The sequence below is a fragment of the Heloderma suspectum genome, chromosome 3 (genome assembly GCF_057233095.1).
Source record: "Heloderma suspectum isolate Gila_16-S chromosome 3, 16-S_ref, whole genome shotgun sequence".
Classification (NCBI taxonomy): Eukaryota; Metazoa; Chordata; class Lepidosauria; order Squamata; family Helodermatidae; genus Heloderma; species Heloderma suspectum.
Genome location: NC_139460.1, coordinates 20,293,961 through 20,308,974, shown reverse-complemented (window position 1 = coordinate 20,308,974; position 15,014 = coordinate 20,293,961). Strand labels below are relative to the sequence as shown.

Sequence of the window (15,014 nt, the reverse complement as noted above, 5' to 3'; positions counted from 1 at the left end):
CTCCCGGGGCGCCCCTCGCCTTCACCTGCGTTCCGGAGCTTGCGGTTCTTGAACACGGAGACGATGACCAGCAGGCTGCCGGCCAGATCCACCACGGTGGTGAAGATCAGCACGCTGGACAGCGTCGTGACCACCCAGCCGGGCCGCGGGTCTGTCCCAGCCGCCGCCGCCGCCGCCGCCGCCGCCTCGTCCCCCTGTTCCTCCCCGCGCTGGGAGAAGCCGAAGCCCCCTCGCCCGCCCGGCCCGCAGCAGTTCCTCAGGGAGCCATTCTCCAGCATCGCGGAGCCCACCTGCGCGCCCAGCGCGGCTCCCCCGCCCTGCGCCGCCCTCCTCCTCCTCCTCGTCCCTCGGCCAGCATCGAAAGGGGCGCCGGAGGAGCCAGCAGCCCGCCCCCCTCGGCTCCCCTCCGACTCTCCCCCGCTCCCCCTCGCCCCGGGAGCAGCGCCGCCGCCGCGCACTGCCCGGCTCCCGCGCGCTGCCGGGCTTTTAATGGGCCGCTTCCCACCTTCCTTGGCCCCGCCTCCCGCTCCCCCCTGCCTCACCGAAGAAGGAAAGGAGGCGGGGCGCAGTGCTGGGGGGGGGGGGCGGGAAAGCGCACCCCCCCCAGCTCTGCCCAGTGGGGGCTACCGGTTCCTATGTCAGTGGGGCCGCGAATACGCTCTGGGTTTCGGTCACAGCCAGCCAGAACTCTGAAGGAGCTACCCAAGGCTCTGGACCCGTTTTGGGGACGGGGTTCGGCACGTCGGATAGCTCCTCTAGAGTTCTGGCTGGTTCCGAATGAAACCCAGAGCGGATCCACCTCCCCACTGACGCCAGAGCCACCAGCCTCCGCTGGTTCGACCCCTGTGGGGGGGGGATGGCAAAGTAAGGGGAGGGGTCAAATTGCCAGGCCCCGCCCACTAGGGTCGTGCCCCGCCCCTCTCGGGGAGGCCGGGTCCCCGAAGTAACTTTTCCCCTCTGTTGCGTTCATTGCGCCGGCAGCCTCCGAAAGGGGAGGAGGAGGGCGACGCGCGTTTGCACGTGGGAGGGTGTCCGCGTTCATTGCCCACGCCGGCACGCCGATTGCTCGCCGGAGTCTTCGCCGTGTGGAAGACGGGGACGAGGAAGAGAGGCGCGCGTTTGCTGCAAGGGAGGGGGCGAGGACGCGGGGGTGGGTTCGGAAGCACCCCCGAGGCGGGAGGAGGGAAAGCAGGCGCGCTGGGGAGCAGGGGGATTTTTGCGGGTGTGCTTAATTCAGACTCTTTCACAGTAGGGTAGGGGCTGGGGGCTCCTACGCCAGTGGGGAGGTGAATCCGCTCTGGGTTTCAGTCCGAACCGGTCTCAACTCTAAAGAGCTGTCCAAGGTGCTGAACCGGATCCCAGCATGGGTTCAGCACTTTCTATAGCTCTTTTAGGGTGCGATCCTACGCCGACTCTCAGCCTGACCTACCTCACAGGGTTGCTGTGAGAATAAAATGGAGAAGAGAAGGAGGATCATGTATGCATGCCACCTTGGGCTCCTTGGAGAAAAAAAAAAGAAAGGATATAAATGTCGCAAACAAAAAAAATACTCTCTCAGACAGAAATAAGTCAACAAAAGAAAAGCTTAATAAGAAGAGCCTTGCTGAATCACACTAAAGGTCCAGCTGGTTCTAACAGCCTACAAGTCGGGCATGAAGGCAAGACAAACATACAAACATCGTCTGTCCTTTGCACCTGGAAGTCACACACAGCCTTCTGCAACCCTGGATGGGTTGGACCATAGCATGCTGGCTGGGGATGATGGGAGTTGTGTTCCAACCCATCTGGAGGGCCCTAGTTTGGCGAAAGCGGGTCCTTTGCAAATTTGCCTAGTCACCTTTTCAGCCAATGGGTGCCACCCCAAATTAGGATCCTATATTTTACATCCATGACCTTCGCAATTCTAAGGCTGCAGTCCTTATGCTCACTTACCTGGGAGTAAGTCCCATTGCATTCAGTGGGCTTTGCTTCTGAGTAGACATTTGCAGTATTGTGCTGTAAAGCTGCAATAAGCCCCATTTCATGCAGTGAGAGTGAGACTTACTTCCGAGCAAACATGCACAGTAAGTCTATGCATGATGTTAATACTTCGATGCAACTTCCCTTTTATTTCAGTCAAATTTGCATCCTAAAGGCTTTTGCTTTTAACAGAGAAATAAGAGACGAAGATATTTCTTTAGATAATAAAGATAGGCAGGGATATAAAGAGACCCCTGATAGTTTAGTGCATCTCTGCTAGTCTGACCGAGTGCTACACAGAATCTGCCATACATGTGAAATCCCCTGTGGAAAGCGCATGTGGTAGAACTATGTGGACCAGACAGTACTCTAGTTTTTATTTTCTATTAATGAAATCATTGTGTTTTAAAAAGATGTGAATAAACCTGTCTTTGTCTCTTTTTTGCATGAAAAGTATAAAAACAACCTCGTTTCGTTCCTGACCATTCACTCCGTTCCAGCTATGTCCATGCTGCTTACTGTGTCAACAGTAGGAGGAAATTGCAATAATGTAGATGTTTTCAGAAGGAAGTCTGTGTTACTCTGTCCCAGCAAAAACAACAAAGGCTAAATTTCTTAGCCTTTAAAGTACTACAAGACTATTTTGTTTCCCCTAAGGTGGAAGTGGCATGTCTCTCTGAATGCCTCCTCTAAAGCGGCATCTGAAATGGATTTGCTGTAGTCAGTGGTGTAGTGGTAAATTTTGAAGTACCAGTGCCCATCATGGCAGCCCCCATAGCCACACTCCTAAGGAAAGTCCAAGCATTCCAGGTGCTAAGTTGACCCATCTCAACAAACCAGTTTGAGAAGTTTTCATCTCGATGGGGGGAAGGTCTTTTGTAAAGTTAATGGGCCTTAGGCTTTCTTCACACAGAGCTTTTATCCTGCAATTGAGATTGGATTGAGACTGCTCCTTCACAGAAGTTTGCGGGCTTTTTACATGATGCCGTGAACCTCCAAGGCACCTCCTGCACTAAACGCCCTTTGTTCCATTTTTAAATAGATCGCAGATGATGAGCTATCGAATTACCCCGTTGTGTTCCACTTGAAAAGAGGAAAAGCAGCAAGAAGAGGAGTGAGATCAATGAAAGATAATGGAAGACTCAGACACTTCAAGTCCTTGAAAGGTTGCCACAGAGAGGAAGGCCAGGTTCTCTTCTCAATCATCCCCAAATGCAGAACACGGAATAATGGGCTCAAGTGACCGGAAGCCAGATTCCGGCTGAACAGCAGGAAAACCTTCCTGACTGTTAGAGCAATACTGCAATGGAACCAATGACCTAGGGAGGTAGTGGGCTCTCCTACATTGGAGGCATTCAAGACAAGACTGGACAGCTGTCTGTCAGGGATGCTCTGATTTGGATTCCTGCATTGAGCAGGGGGTTGGACTCGATGGTCTTATAGGCCCCTTCCAACCGTACTATTCTATGATTCTATGATTCTAAGGGGAGGGGGGAAAGGAAGCACGTGAAAAAGGGAGTCATTGTGATCCTGCATTTAAAACAGAAGCAGAAAGCCCCATTTGGCTACTGTAGAGATGCCCTTAATTGCGCATTCAGGGCCCCCAAATACTTCACCTACAACAGGGAACGATATACTGTTGCTGGAAAAATTCAGGCCCCCACTGCCCCTGCTACCTACTGTGAGGATCTCAGCTGAGCTCAGAAGGAACAGGGAAGTCGGGGTGGCAGATGAAATCAGCATCCCTGCTCATACAAAAGTGTCAGTGCTGGTCACTGCAAGCCCTGACTCCACTCCACCGCTGAGTTTAGCAGAGAGGGGAGAGGGAGACCGGCAGAGCCAGAGGTGAAAATAAATGGACTCAGTTGGGGAGGGGTGGGAACTTGGCCCAAACACTAAGGTAGGTAAGCACTTATAACACTATTTCGACTCGCCCCACCTGTTGGCCTAGCTTCCTCACGGGCATGTCCTAATGCTGGAACAAGCAGGTTTCATGTGCCTCCGAATCAGGGGTGTCACACCACTTTTAGCCTGAAGGCTGAATTTCAGAGATTCAGAGCAGGGCTGAAGGCAAGGGGACGGGGCCAAAATGCAAAAAAATGCATGCCTATTTTAGCTTAAAGCTCTCACTGTCAGTAACTGAGCCTTAGAGAGGCAGTTCAACCTTTTGGAATGGGGGGAAACTGTGCAAAAGCTGTGAAACCACCAATCGGCAGTCAGGGGAAAGGGGTGGAGCCAGGGCAAGGGTGGGGCTATCTGGGGAATGCTGGAGTGTCCAACTGGAACCCCAGGTGAGCTGGATTTGGTCCATGAGCCTGAAATGTGGCTCTATACACACACACACACACACAGTGTGTGTGTGTGTGTGTGTGTGTGTGCTGGAGCTAGGGATGCTGGAGAATTCAAGATGGACTAAAATGTAGAGCTGTGCATGGACCCCCCGAACTCACCCGGAAGCCTCTTCAGGGCTTCCGAGACAGGCCCAATTTGCTTCGGGCTGATTTCCCCCACATCTGCCTCAGCCCCAAACCTGAAGTGCTTCAGAGAGCCCTTGACCCACTTTGTGTTGCTTTGTGCCCCCTCCGCTTCACCTCAGAAGGGGCCTGAGGCAGCCCGAAGTGGCCCGCTTCAACTTGGGGTTTGGGCCTCAGGCTGAAGCGGTACACAGCCCTAATAAAACAACCTCGGATTTCATGGAATCCGCTGTGGAGTGCCCCCCTCAGGCCACGCGGAGTCTGTGGACTTTCGGATTTTTTAAAAATTATTTTTATGTCCGGAAATTTATGTATACTTATTTGTAGGGAAATACACAAATTTCTGCTGAGGAAAAGTTGGATGGAGAGGGGGACAATGTTATGTACTAAGCACTAAATGTTATGTACTAAGGTAAATTATGTAAATAATTTACCTTAGGGAATTGCATCTGCCTGTGAGTGGGTGATAGAACAAAAGGTGCCTGACAGTCCACAAAACACAGACAGAGGGGCTTTTACACAGTCTGTACATCCCTAATTGGAGCAGAGGGAAGACACACATCACTCCCCACATCCATTTTAAAAAGGACAGAAATAAAACTTTTAAAAAGGGATCCAAAAACAACCTATGGATTTTCTTCTCTGTGCTGGCCTTGCTCCTGTGGCATTAACGACATATTAGAATTTGATTGAGTCCATGTGGTGTAGCGATTAGAGTGTTGGATTGGGACTCAGGAGATGTGGGTTCTAGTCCCAACTCAGCCATGAAGCTCACTGGGTGACTTTGGGCCAGTCACCAACTCTCAGCCTAACCTACCTCACAGGGTTGTTGTTGTGAGGATACAATGGAGTGGAGGAGTATTATGCATGCCGCCTTGGGTTCCTTGCAAGGGGAAAAAGGGTGGGATCTAAATGAAATAATAATATTTTACTTATTTATGTATTTATTTATATTCCACTCTTCCTCACAAATAGCATTTGGTGCTCTTTGTGGCACAACGATTAGTATCGAGAAACTTCACCATGTGTCAGGATGCTGGAAAGGGCACAGGAGCAGGCCCAGAAAAAAAGAAAAACATCAGCAGCCCTATCAAGCTTGATGAAGTGCCATTTCACATTGGAAAGAAACCCTTCAGACAACTTGACCACATGGGCTTCCCCCTATACAAGGTTTGCCAATATTGCTAGGCAGGCTCAGAAGGAAAGAAATAGGGGCCTGCATCCATTCTCCTTTGCATATATTGGCATTCCAAAGCCAACAACCCAACCCTCTCATCACCCATTATTTATCATCTACAACAGGAGCTCTGTGGAGATGCCAAATTATTAGATCTATTTCTGTAACACCCATTCAGATTTTTATGGCAATATGCCCCAGTATCTTTGGCAAGCACATAGATGATATAAAGCCACTCCACATGATACAGGTCCTGAGAGGAGGCTGTTAGAAACTGCCTCCATGAGGAGGTAAATCCCTCTAACAGAGGGGTGCAGAACATAAGGCCCAGAGGTCAAATCTCCCTCCCCCCTTGAGTTCTCCAAAAGACCCTGCCCCCTTTCTATGGCCCCACACTTTCTCCCCAACGAACAATCCGGGCTGGTCCTACCATTAGGCATCATGAGGCTGTCGCCTCAGGCAGCATGTGCTGGGTGCCAGCAGCAAGGTCTTGGAGGAGAGAATGCGGCCCCTGAGAGCTTCTCTGAAGGAATTCCTCCCTCAGGCTGAAAGAGGCTCTGCAGATCTAACAGGCTGTTTCGTTTGTACTGCATCACTTCTATGCATACTGCCAGAGCAGGTACCACAAATCATGTGGTAAGGGTCTGTCCACATGAAGCAGCCTTTAAATTACATCACTGTGAAAGTACTATGATGAAAAGCACAACCTGTATAAAGCAGGGATGGGGAACATAAGAACATAAGAAGAGCCCTGCTGGATCAGACCAAGGGTCCATCTAGTCAGGCATTCTGTACACACAGTGGCCATCCAGCTGCCCACAGGAAACCCACAAGCAGGACGTGAGTGCAACAGCACCCTCCCACCTATGTTCCCCAGCAACTGGTGCATACAGGCTCACTGCCCCTGGCACTGGAGGTAGCACATAGTAGGGATGTCAGAGAATTCCGCCACGGATTTCGGTGAGGTGAATGCCAGTGCATTCGGCCCCCTGAAATCCATGGCGAAACAAAGCCCCCCTGCCCCCCCCATGAAATGGGCCCAGAACGGAGCACCTACCTACTGCCGTCTGCACTGACTTGCGAATGGCGGCCACGTCTGCAGCCGCCATTTGCTTCTTCCATGTAGAAGTTGCCATTTGCATCCCTGCAGAAGTAGGGGTAGACGAAAGTCACTTACCTGTCGTCGAAGGCCATTCATGGTGGGGGGGAGCGCTTCGCTGCTCCCCCCGCGAAGTTCAGGCCGGGGGGGGAGGCTTCCCGCCTCGCCCGGCTGAAATTCAGGCAGGGGGGGAGGCTTCCCGCCTCACCCGGCCGAAATTCAGGCCGGGGAGGAGGCGCCTCGCCTCGCCCGGCCGCGAACTCGAAAGTAAAAAAAAAAAACTTCCCCTGATAGGCTACGTGACGATTCACGTAGCCTATCACGGCTAGATCTGCAAAGTCAGCCGTGATAGGCTACGTGAATCGTCACGTAGCCTATCACGGGTGACTTAAAAAAAAAAAGCGTGTACGCGAATGGCGGCCCCCATAGGGAGCCGCCATTCCCGTTCCTTATTTGGTGGCTGTAGTCTACGTAAATGTTTACATAGACTACGGAGAAAATAAGGGCAACGCAAATAACGTTGCCCTTATTTTCGCCGTAGTCTACGTAAACATTTACGTAGACTACAGCCACCAAATAAGGAACGGGAATGGCGGCTCCCTATAGGGACCACCATTCGCGTACGCACTTTTTTTTTTTTAAAGTCACCCGTGATAGGCTACGTGACGATTCACGTAGCCTATCACGGCTGACTTTGCAGATCTAGCCGTGATAGGCTACGTGAATCGTCACGTAGCCTATCAGGGGAAGTTTTTTTTTCTTTCATTACAATGGCGGCGGCAGCAGCCGGTCAAAAGACCGGCTGCAGCTCCCGCCTCGCTCGAAAACCCGCCGAACCGCCGGCCGGACCAGCCACCGGGAGGGACATTCGCAAAAGGTAAGTCCCGTCCTGGGGGGGGGGTGCGGGGTGCGGGGGGGTGCGGAGGATTTCTCCCCGAAACCTGTTCGGGGGGCCGAACACGTTGGCGCTCGGCCCCCCAAAGTTTCGGGGAGAAATTCTCCGCCATCCCTATGCAGAAGCCGTGATAGGCTGTGTAAGTATTTATGTAGCCTATCATGGTTTAACTAAGGGAACACAAATTGCGGCGGCTACGGCAGCCGCCATTTGCGTCCCTGCAGGCTGCCTAGCAGCCGGATGACCAGCTGCGGGCGGCCCCGGCCAGTGGTTCTGTGGAATCTCCACAGAGTGGAGCCAGCTGGAGATAGGGATGGCGGAGAATTTCTCCCCAAAACTTCGGGGGGCTGAGCGCCAACGTGTTCAGCCCCCCGAACAAGATTTGGGGAGAAATCCTCCGAACCCCCCCGCCCCCGCACCTCCCCCGGGACGGGACTTACCTTCGCCGAATGTCCCTCCCGGCAGCAGGTCCGGCCGGTGGTTCGGCGGGTGTTGGAGCGGGGTGGGTGCGGCAGCCGGTCTTTTGACCGGCTGCCGCCGCCGCCATTGCAATAAAAGAAAAAAAAGCAAATGCCCCCTGATAGGCTACGTGACGATTAACGTAGCCTATCACGGCTAGATTTGCAAAGTCAGCCGTGGTAGGCTACGTCAATCGTCACGTAGCCTATCACGGGTGACTTTAAAAAAAAAAAGCGCATACGGATAATGGCAGCCCCCATAGGGAGCCGCCATTCCTGTTCCTTATTTGGTCGCTGTAGTCTACGTAAATCTTTACGTAGACTACAGCGACCAAATAAGGAACGGGAATGGCGGCTCCCTATGGGGGCCGCCATTAGCGTACGCGCTTTTTTTTTTTTTTTTAAAGTCACCCGTGATAGGCTACGTGACGATTGATGTAGCCTATCACGGCTGACTTTGCAAATCTAGCCGTGATAGGCTACGTTAATCGTCACGTAGCCTATCAGGGGGCTTTTTTTTTTTTTAACTTTTGCGTTCGCAGCCGGGCGAGGCGGGAAGCCTCCTCCCCGGCCTGAATTTCGGCCGGGGCGAGGCGGGAAGCCTACCCCCCGGCCTGAACTTCGCGGGGGGAGCAGCAAAGTGCCTCCCCCCCCACCGCGAACAAGCTTCGGCGAAAGGTAAGGGACTTTCGTCCACCCCTAGCTGGAGAGAATTTCGGGGGGAGGGATGGAGCGCCCCCCTCACCGTGAATGTCACCCTTCGAAAAGGTAAGTGACTTTCGTACATCCCTAGCACATAGCCATCAAGACTAGTAGCCATTGACAGCCTTCTCCTCCAGGAATTTGTCCAACCCCTTTTAAAGCCATCCAAATTGGTGGCCATCACTACATCTTGAGGTAGTGAATTTCATAGTTTAACTCCGAGCTGTGTGAAGAAGTTCTTCCTTTTATCTGTCCTGAATCTCCCACCAATCAACTTCATGGGATGACCCCAGGTTCTAGAATTTTGAGAGAGGGAGAAAAATGTCTCCCTAGCCACATTCCTCAGACAATGCATAATTTTCTACACCAAAATCTGTGTTCCTCCAGACATTGTTGGACAACAACTCCCATATTGGCTATGATGACTGGGGCAGATGGGAGTTGCAGTCCAACAACATCTGGAAAACCACAGGTTCTCCACTACTGATATAAAGGCAATGTATAATGTCTGGTACAGTGGTGCTGCTAGGGCTGGTCCTTCGGGTCAAAGTTAAGGCCCCCGCAACCTAGAGGCCATCAAATGACCACCCAGAGAGTGACAGGTGACAAGAGCTGCAGAAGCAAGCTCTGTTTTATTTCTGTAGTCATGATGGTGCTGCCACATTCCTTCATCCTCTCCTTTTGCAATCAACACACTCCAAGATACCAGGCTTCAGGCTCACTCCTTTATATTAGTTAATGACCAAGTTCTTTACAAACGTAAATTCTAGGAAACTCTCAGGCTACAAAGGAAACAGCTACTCTACACAATTATTCATACCAATTAGGGATGTACGAATTACTTACCTGCTGTTCCGGCAGGGGGGGCGGGTCTGCGGCGTGGGGGTGGCGATCCGTCCCTCCCCCCAGAATCCTTGCCGTCCAGCTCTGCGGCAATTCCACAGAGCTGCTGGCCAGCTCCGAAGCCTCAGCAATACGGCCGCCATTGCCATATTGCTGGCTGGACTAATGTACTGCGGATGCAAATGGCATCTGGTGTAGCGGACGCCATTTGTGTCCATGATCTTTGATGTGATAGGCTACGTAAAGGTTTACGTAGCCTATCACGTCAAAGAGCAGGGATGCAAATGGCGTAGCAGATGGCATTTGCGTCCGCAGTCCATCAGTCCAGCCAGCAATATGGCAGTGGCGGCTGTATCATTGGGGATCCGGAGCTGGCAGCAGGCAGGATCCGGCCGGCGAGGACTTCGCAGGGAGGCGGAGGTAAGAGATCTGATCCTCCATGGACTTCAGGGGGCCGGATTCTATAGAATTGGGGTCCGTGGAGGATTTCTCCAAACATCCCGAATACCAATAGAGGTGCCGAAGTGGAAGTTAGAACAAGAACTTCCTGACCAGACTAGCTTAGGGGGATGCCCCTCCCTTACAGTTGCTTCCCCCTATGTAGGCTATCACGCATAGCCAACCTGGAGGAATGTATACGCTCCACCTCTAACTTTGCCCGCTTCGCTCTGCAATGGACTTTAGCAAGTCTCAAGTCATGCCCTGCACTCTCCTCCTCCCCTGAGACCTGGGTTCTCATGGAGGAGGAAAGGGGGGGCCTTCAGGCTGAGCCATCTGTGCACCAGGGTCTTGGGAAAAAGGCCTTGCCCATATCTGAGCTCACTAGGGAGGGCGCTTCCCCTGGTTCTGCCTGTTCTCATTCTGAGTCTGAGCTGCTAACTATCTCCACAGGCTCAGATTCATTCCTGACAGGTGCTAAGTGTGTTAAATCCCTTAAGATTTAAGGGAGTTCCACTCTGTGGAACTCCCTCCCTAAGGAACTCCGTCATGCCCCCTCTTTAATGAGCTTCTGCCGTGCATTAAAAACGTGGTTGTTCAGGCAGGCATTTGGGGTGGGTTAGGGTATTTTAGAAAATGTTTTTTATTGTAGAATTTTATTGTTTTAAACTGTTTTATTGTATGTTGTACATCACCCAGAGTGGCTGGGTGACCAGCCAGATGGGCGATTAATACATTTAATAAATAAATAAAAAGTGTGTTTCAAATGCAAAACTGCACATGCTTGGAGCATTTATTTATTTATTTATTTTAAAAAATCAGGGTTGGCAAACACTTTTGTCAGTGTAAAGCTGGGTGTGTGAGTGTAAGCAAAGGAAGGGATGAAATATGGTTAATTGCTACCTTCTGGGAGAGACCTCGTGGTGCTCCTTCTTGCAGAGGTAGAGGAAGAGGAAGAAAGAAGGAAGATGAAAGGGAGGGAGCAGGAAATAGGAACTAATCAAGCCACAGGATGTTCTCTATCACCCCCTAGTGTCTGGAAGCATGCGGAGTTGCTCCTATTATCCAGCAGTGGCAGCACCTGAACTCAAATGGGCATTCCGGAGCCCACTGGGGCCAATGCTGCTCTCCACAGCATCCTTTCTTCTTTTCAATTTTTAAAAATTCGCCTGTCTCTCTGTCTGTCTGTCTGTCTGTCTGTCTGTCTGTCTATCTATCTATCTATCTATCTATCATCTAGCTAGCTAGCTATCATTTATCAATCTAATCAAGGCGTAGCTAGCAGGGCACATTCTCGGTTTCAGATGCTCAGTATGTTTTATTTTTTTACTTTTAATATATACGACCATTTCTACAACAAAATGGTGCTTATTCCCAAGTAAATGTATTTTGCACCCGGTAGCAGAAACACAATCCATTTTATTCCTGTAGTCATGCTCGTGCTGTGATTTAGGCGAGTTTAAAATGTGAACCTGCATATCCTCAGAATCTTTCTTTTTCTTTCTTTCTTTCTTTCTTTCTTTCTTTCATCAAGTTTGGCAAACAGTTTTGCATTTGTTTTGTTTTTGCTCTAACATATCAGGAATTTAGAAGCCATTGTAAAGCGTGGACTGGCAGTTCAGCTGGAGCAGTGAAACGTTACACGTGTGCTTTACAACTGCAGTAATGCACACGGCCAGCTAAAGGAGACTCCCATAATCTCATGACAGCCAGGGCTCTGCTCAGCCACGTGCGACCGTGAGCTAGCTACTATGTCTCACCATTATCCAGCATTATACACTTGACAGAGTTACTCTGGCACTCCATCTTATCTTGCATCCCAATGTCAAAGCATTCACACATGCATGCTTTTGATGACTGCAACCTAGGGATAATCTGAATGTCTGGAGGAGGCATGGCGAACCACATACTGAGCTTTCATAACACCTCAAAACGCCTTCATAACATCTTAGACCATCATACTTTTATGTTGAGGCTATTCCCATGTTCAGCTACAGTTATTTATTTATTTATTTATTTATTTAGTTATTTATGTATTTATAGCATAAAACAATATGAAATATGAAATCTTAAAACCACAAAATAACAGTACAACCAGAATAAAACCTAGCAGCAATGCAGAGATTGAAAATAGAGATTTAAAACACCAAACTAAAAGACTAGGAAGCTAAAATGCTAAAATACTGGGAGAATAAAAAAGGTCTTCACCTGGCACTGAAAGGAATACAATGTAGGCACCAGGTGAACCTCTCTAGGGAGCTCATTCCACTGCCAGGGTGCCACAGCAGAAAAGGCCCTCTTCCTGGTAGCCACCCGCCTCACTTCCTTTGGCAGGGGCTCATGGAGAAGGACCACTGAGGATGATCTTAGGGTCCAGGCAGGCACTTTTGGGAGGAGGCGATCCTTCAGATAACCTGGCTCCAAGCCATTAAGGGCTTTGAATGTTAAGTCATCATTAGATAAAAGATCATGTGCAAATCAACACAATGACAACACTGTGGGAAGTACAGGCACTTCCTGGTAGTCATTGGTGGTAGAACAGCAGAGTTAATTGTGGTGTAGTGGTTAGATAGTCACATTAGGACTATCTATCTATTAGGACTGGGAGACCTGGGTTCAAATCCCCTCAGCCACAAAGCTCAGTGGGTGGCCTTGGGCCAGTCACAGTCTCTCAGCCTAATGTATCTCACCAGGGTTTTTTTGTGAGAATGAAATGTGGGAGGGGGGCACCAAATACACTGCACCTCAGCTCCTTGTTGAAAGGACAAAAATGGAATGGAATAAATAAATACATAGTAGAGAGCTGGTCATACTTGTCTGTGGTAGCCTTTAGTACAGGGGTGTTGAACCTTTTTCAGCTTGAGGGCCAATTTCAAGTTCAGAGAAGCTCATGGGGACTGCATTATAGTGGTGGGTGGAGCCAAAGGCAAAAGAAGGTGGGGCCAAAATATCAAAATACACAAAATACACAAAATACACAAAAATACACAGCTTATTTTAGCTTAAAATTCTTACTCCTGGTAGCTAAGCCTTAGGAGAGGCATTTCACCCTTTTAGAATGGCAGGCGAGGGGGATGTGCAAAAGCTGGGAAACTACTATGATCAGCATTCAGGGGAAAGGCGGTGGGCTAGAGAAGAGGGTGGCCCTTGGGGGAAGGGCCAGATTGGGACCCCAAGATTTGGCCAATAGGCCTGAGGTTCAACACCCCTGCTTTAGTAGAAATTGTATAGTAGGGGCTAATCATGTGCGTAACAATACGAATGAGCTATTGGGTTTAGCCTGAATGGGTTGTGGTTCCTGGGAGGAACTGGGAGGTTCCTGGGAGGAACCACTGCTTCTGGCCTGAGGAGAGAGAGGCCACAGCCTGAGAGAGCTCCGTATGGAAGCCTTTGTTTAAATACAACTTGGAAGTCTGTTTGGAGGTAGAGTTTGTTTGAACCTGTGGGGTGCAGTCCACCAACTTTGAAATAATGTGGGCCTTTCCCACAGAACTGGTGACACTATCAGCTCCCCTCCCCCAGGTGGTATGTTCATTTAAAGGTTCTACCAGCTGCTTGGGACACAGGAGAAGTTAATTGGGCAGAGGTACAATTCCTACTGCTAAGCCAGGGGCCTGGGGTGGTGGTGGTGGTTGTTTCATCCCCCACCCACCCCCAAAACTCCTTGAAAGATGTGAAGAGAGCAATCCTATCGCCCCTGGAGAGAGTTGAGGAGGCATAGGATAGTTTGGATTCCTGGATCCGAGGTTGGAGACAGCACTCTGACCTTGGATCCAGGAGTCCGAGCCGCCCCCCCCAACACAGCTGGTGCAGAGAGAACCATGCCAGCTGCTTCTCAGAGGTCACAAAAACAACCTCAGACAGAAGGGAAAGGACATGTGCTGGTGGGTGGAGAGAGGACGGCTTAGTCATATCCTCAGGCCTCTTCAGCCTCCTTTCCTCCTCCTCCCCGACACCTCAGCTAGATGGGTGAAAAAACCTTATCTACGTAGCTAAATTGCAGTGCTAAATTGGAGAGTATCCTGCTCTGCACTGGATACTCGTAAGCCTCCAAGTTGGGAGCCTTACAAGTATCAATGGTGGATCCACTAGGATTGTGCCCTCATTCATTTTTCTCTGTCTGCCCTGGAAATGGCCAGTTCTGATGCAAAAAACTAAAAACTGTAACCATTTGGCAAAGCCTTAATCATGAATTTCTATTACCCGGCTGTGGAATGAGCTCCCTAGAGAGTTTTGCCAGGCACCTATGTTATACTCCTTCCGGTGCCAGGTGAAGATATTTTTATTCTCCCAGTATTTTAGCATTTTAGCTTCCTAGTCTTTTAGCTTTGGTGTTTTAAATCTCTATTTTCAATCTCTGCATTGCTGCTAGGTTTTATTCTGGTTGTACTGTTATATTGTGGTTTTAAGCTTTCATATTTTATATTGTTTTATGCTGCACCTTGTGGTTTTAATTTTTGTGAGCCACTCAGAGAGCTTCAGCTATTGGGTGGCATAGAAATGAAATCAATCAATCAATCCAATGTTAGTCTTACTTAGAGTAGACCCATAGAAATGAATGGGACTTAAGTTAGATTACCATTGGATACCACCTGCATTTGCCATGTAATACAATTGGCTTGCAAATTATTGATTCCCTATTATAAATGCAAGCCTGTACCTATACGTTTTGGGGTTGGGGTTGGGGGGGTGTCATTAAAAATATTTTTTAAAAATGCTAGGTTTTATTCTGGTTGTACTGTTATATTGTGGTTCTAAGCTCTCATATTTTATATTGTTTTATGCTGCGCTTTGTGGTTTTAATTTCTGTGAACTGCCCAGAGAGCATCAGCTATTGGGCAGTATAGAAATAAATAACCAACCAAACAAATAAATAAAATTAATGATCTGGAAGTGCATTCTTAACTCACAAGCAGGATCTGCAACAAAACATTGTAATGTGGAGTCGTACTCCTGTTCAAGGTTCTGA

General features: G+C 49.6%; 1 protein-coding gene across 1 annotated transcript in view; it reads right to left on the bottom strand.

Annotated features, from left to right (window-relative positions):
• The window catches only part of MTNR1B (melatonin receptor 1B), a 52,954-nt gene extending 52,676 nt beyond the window's left edge, over positions 1-278 (bottom strand). Inside the window, exon 1 of the mRNA XM_084841610.1 lies at positions 26-278. Coding sequence (XP_084697736.1) covers positions 26-278 — 253 coding nt within the window. The remainder of the gene's footprint in view (positions 1-25) is intronic.
• Positions 279-15,014: the final 14,736 nt, after the last annotated feature.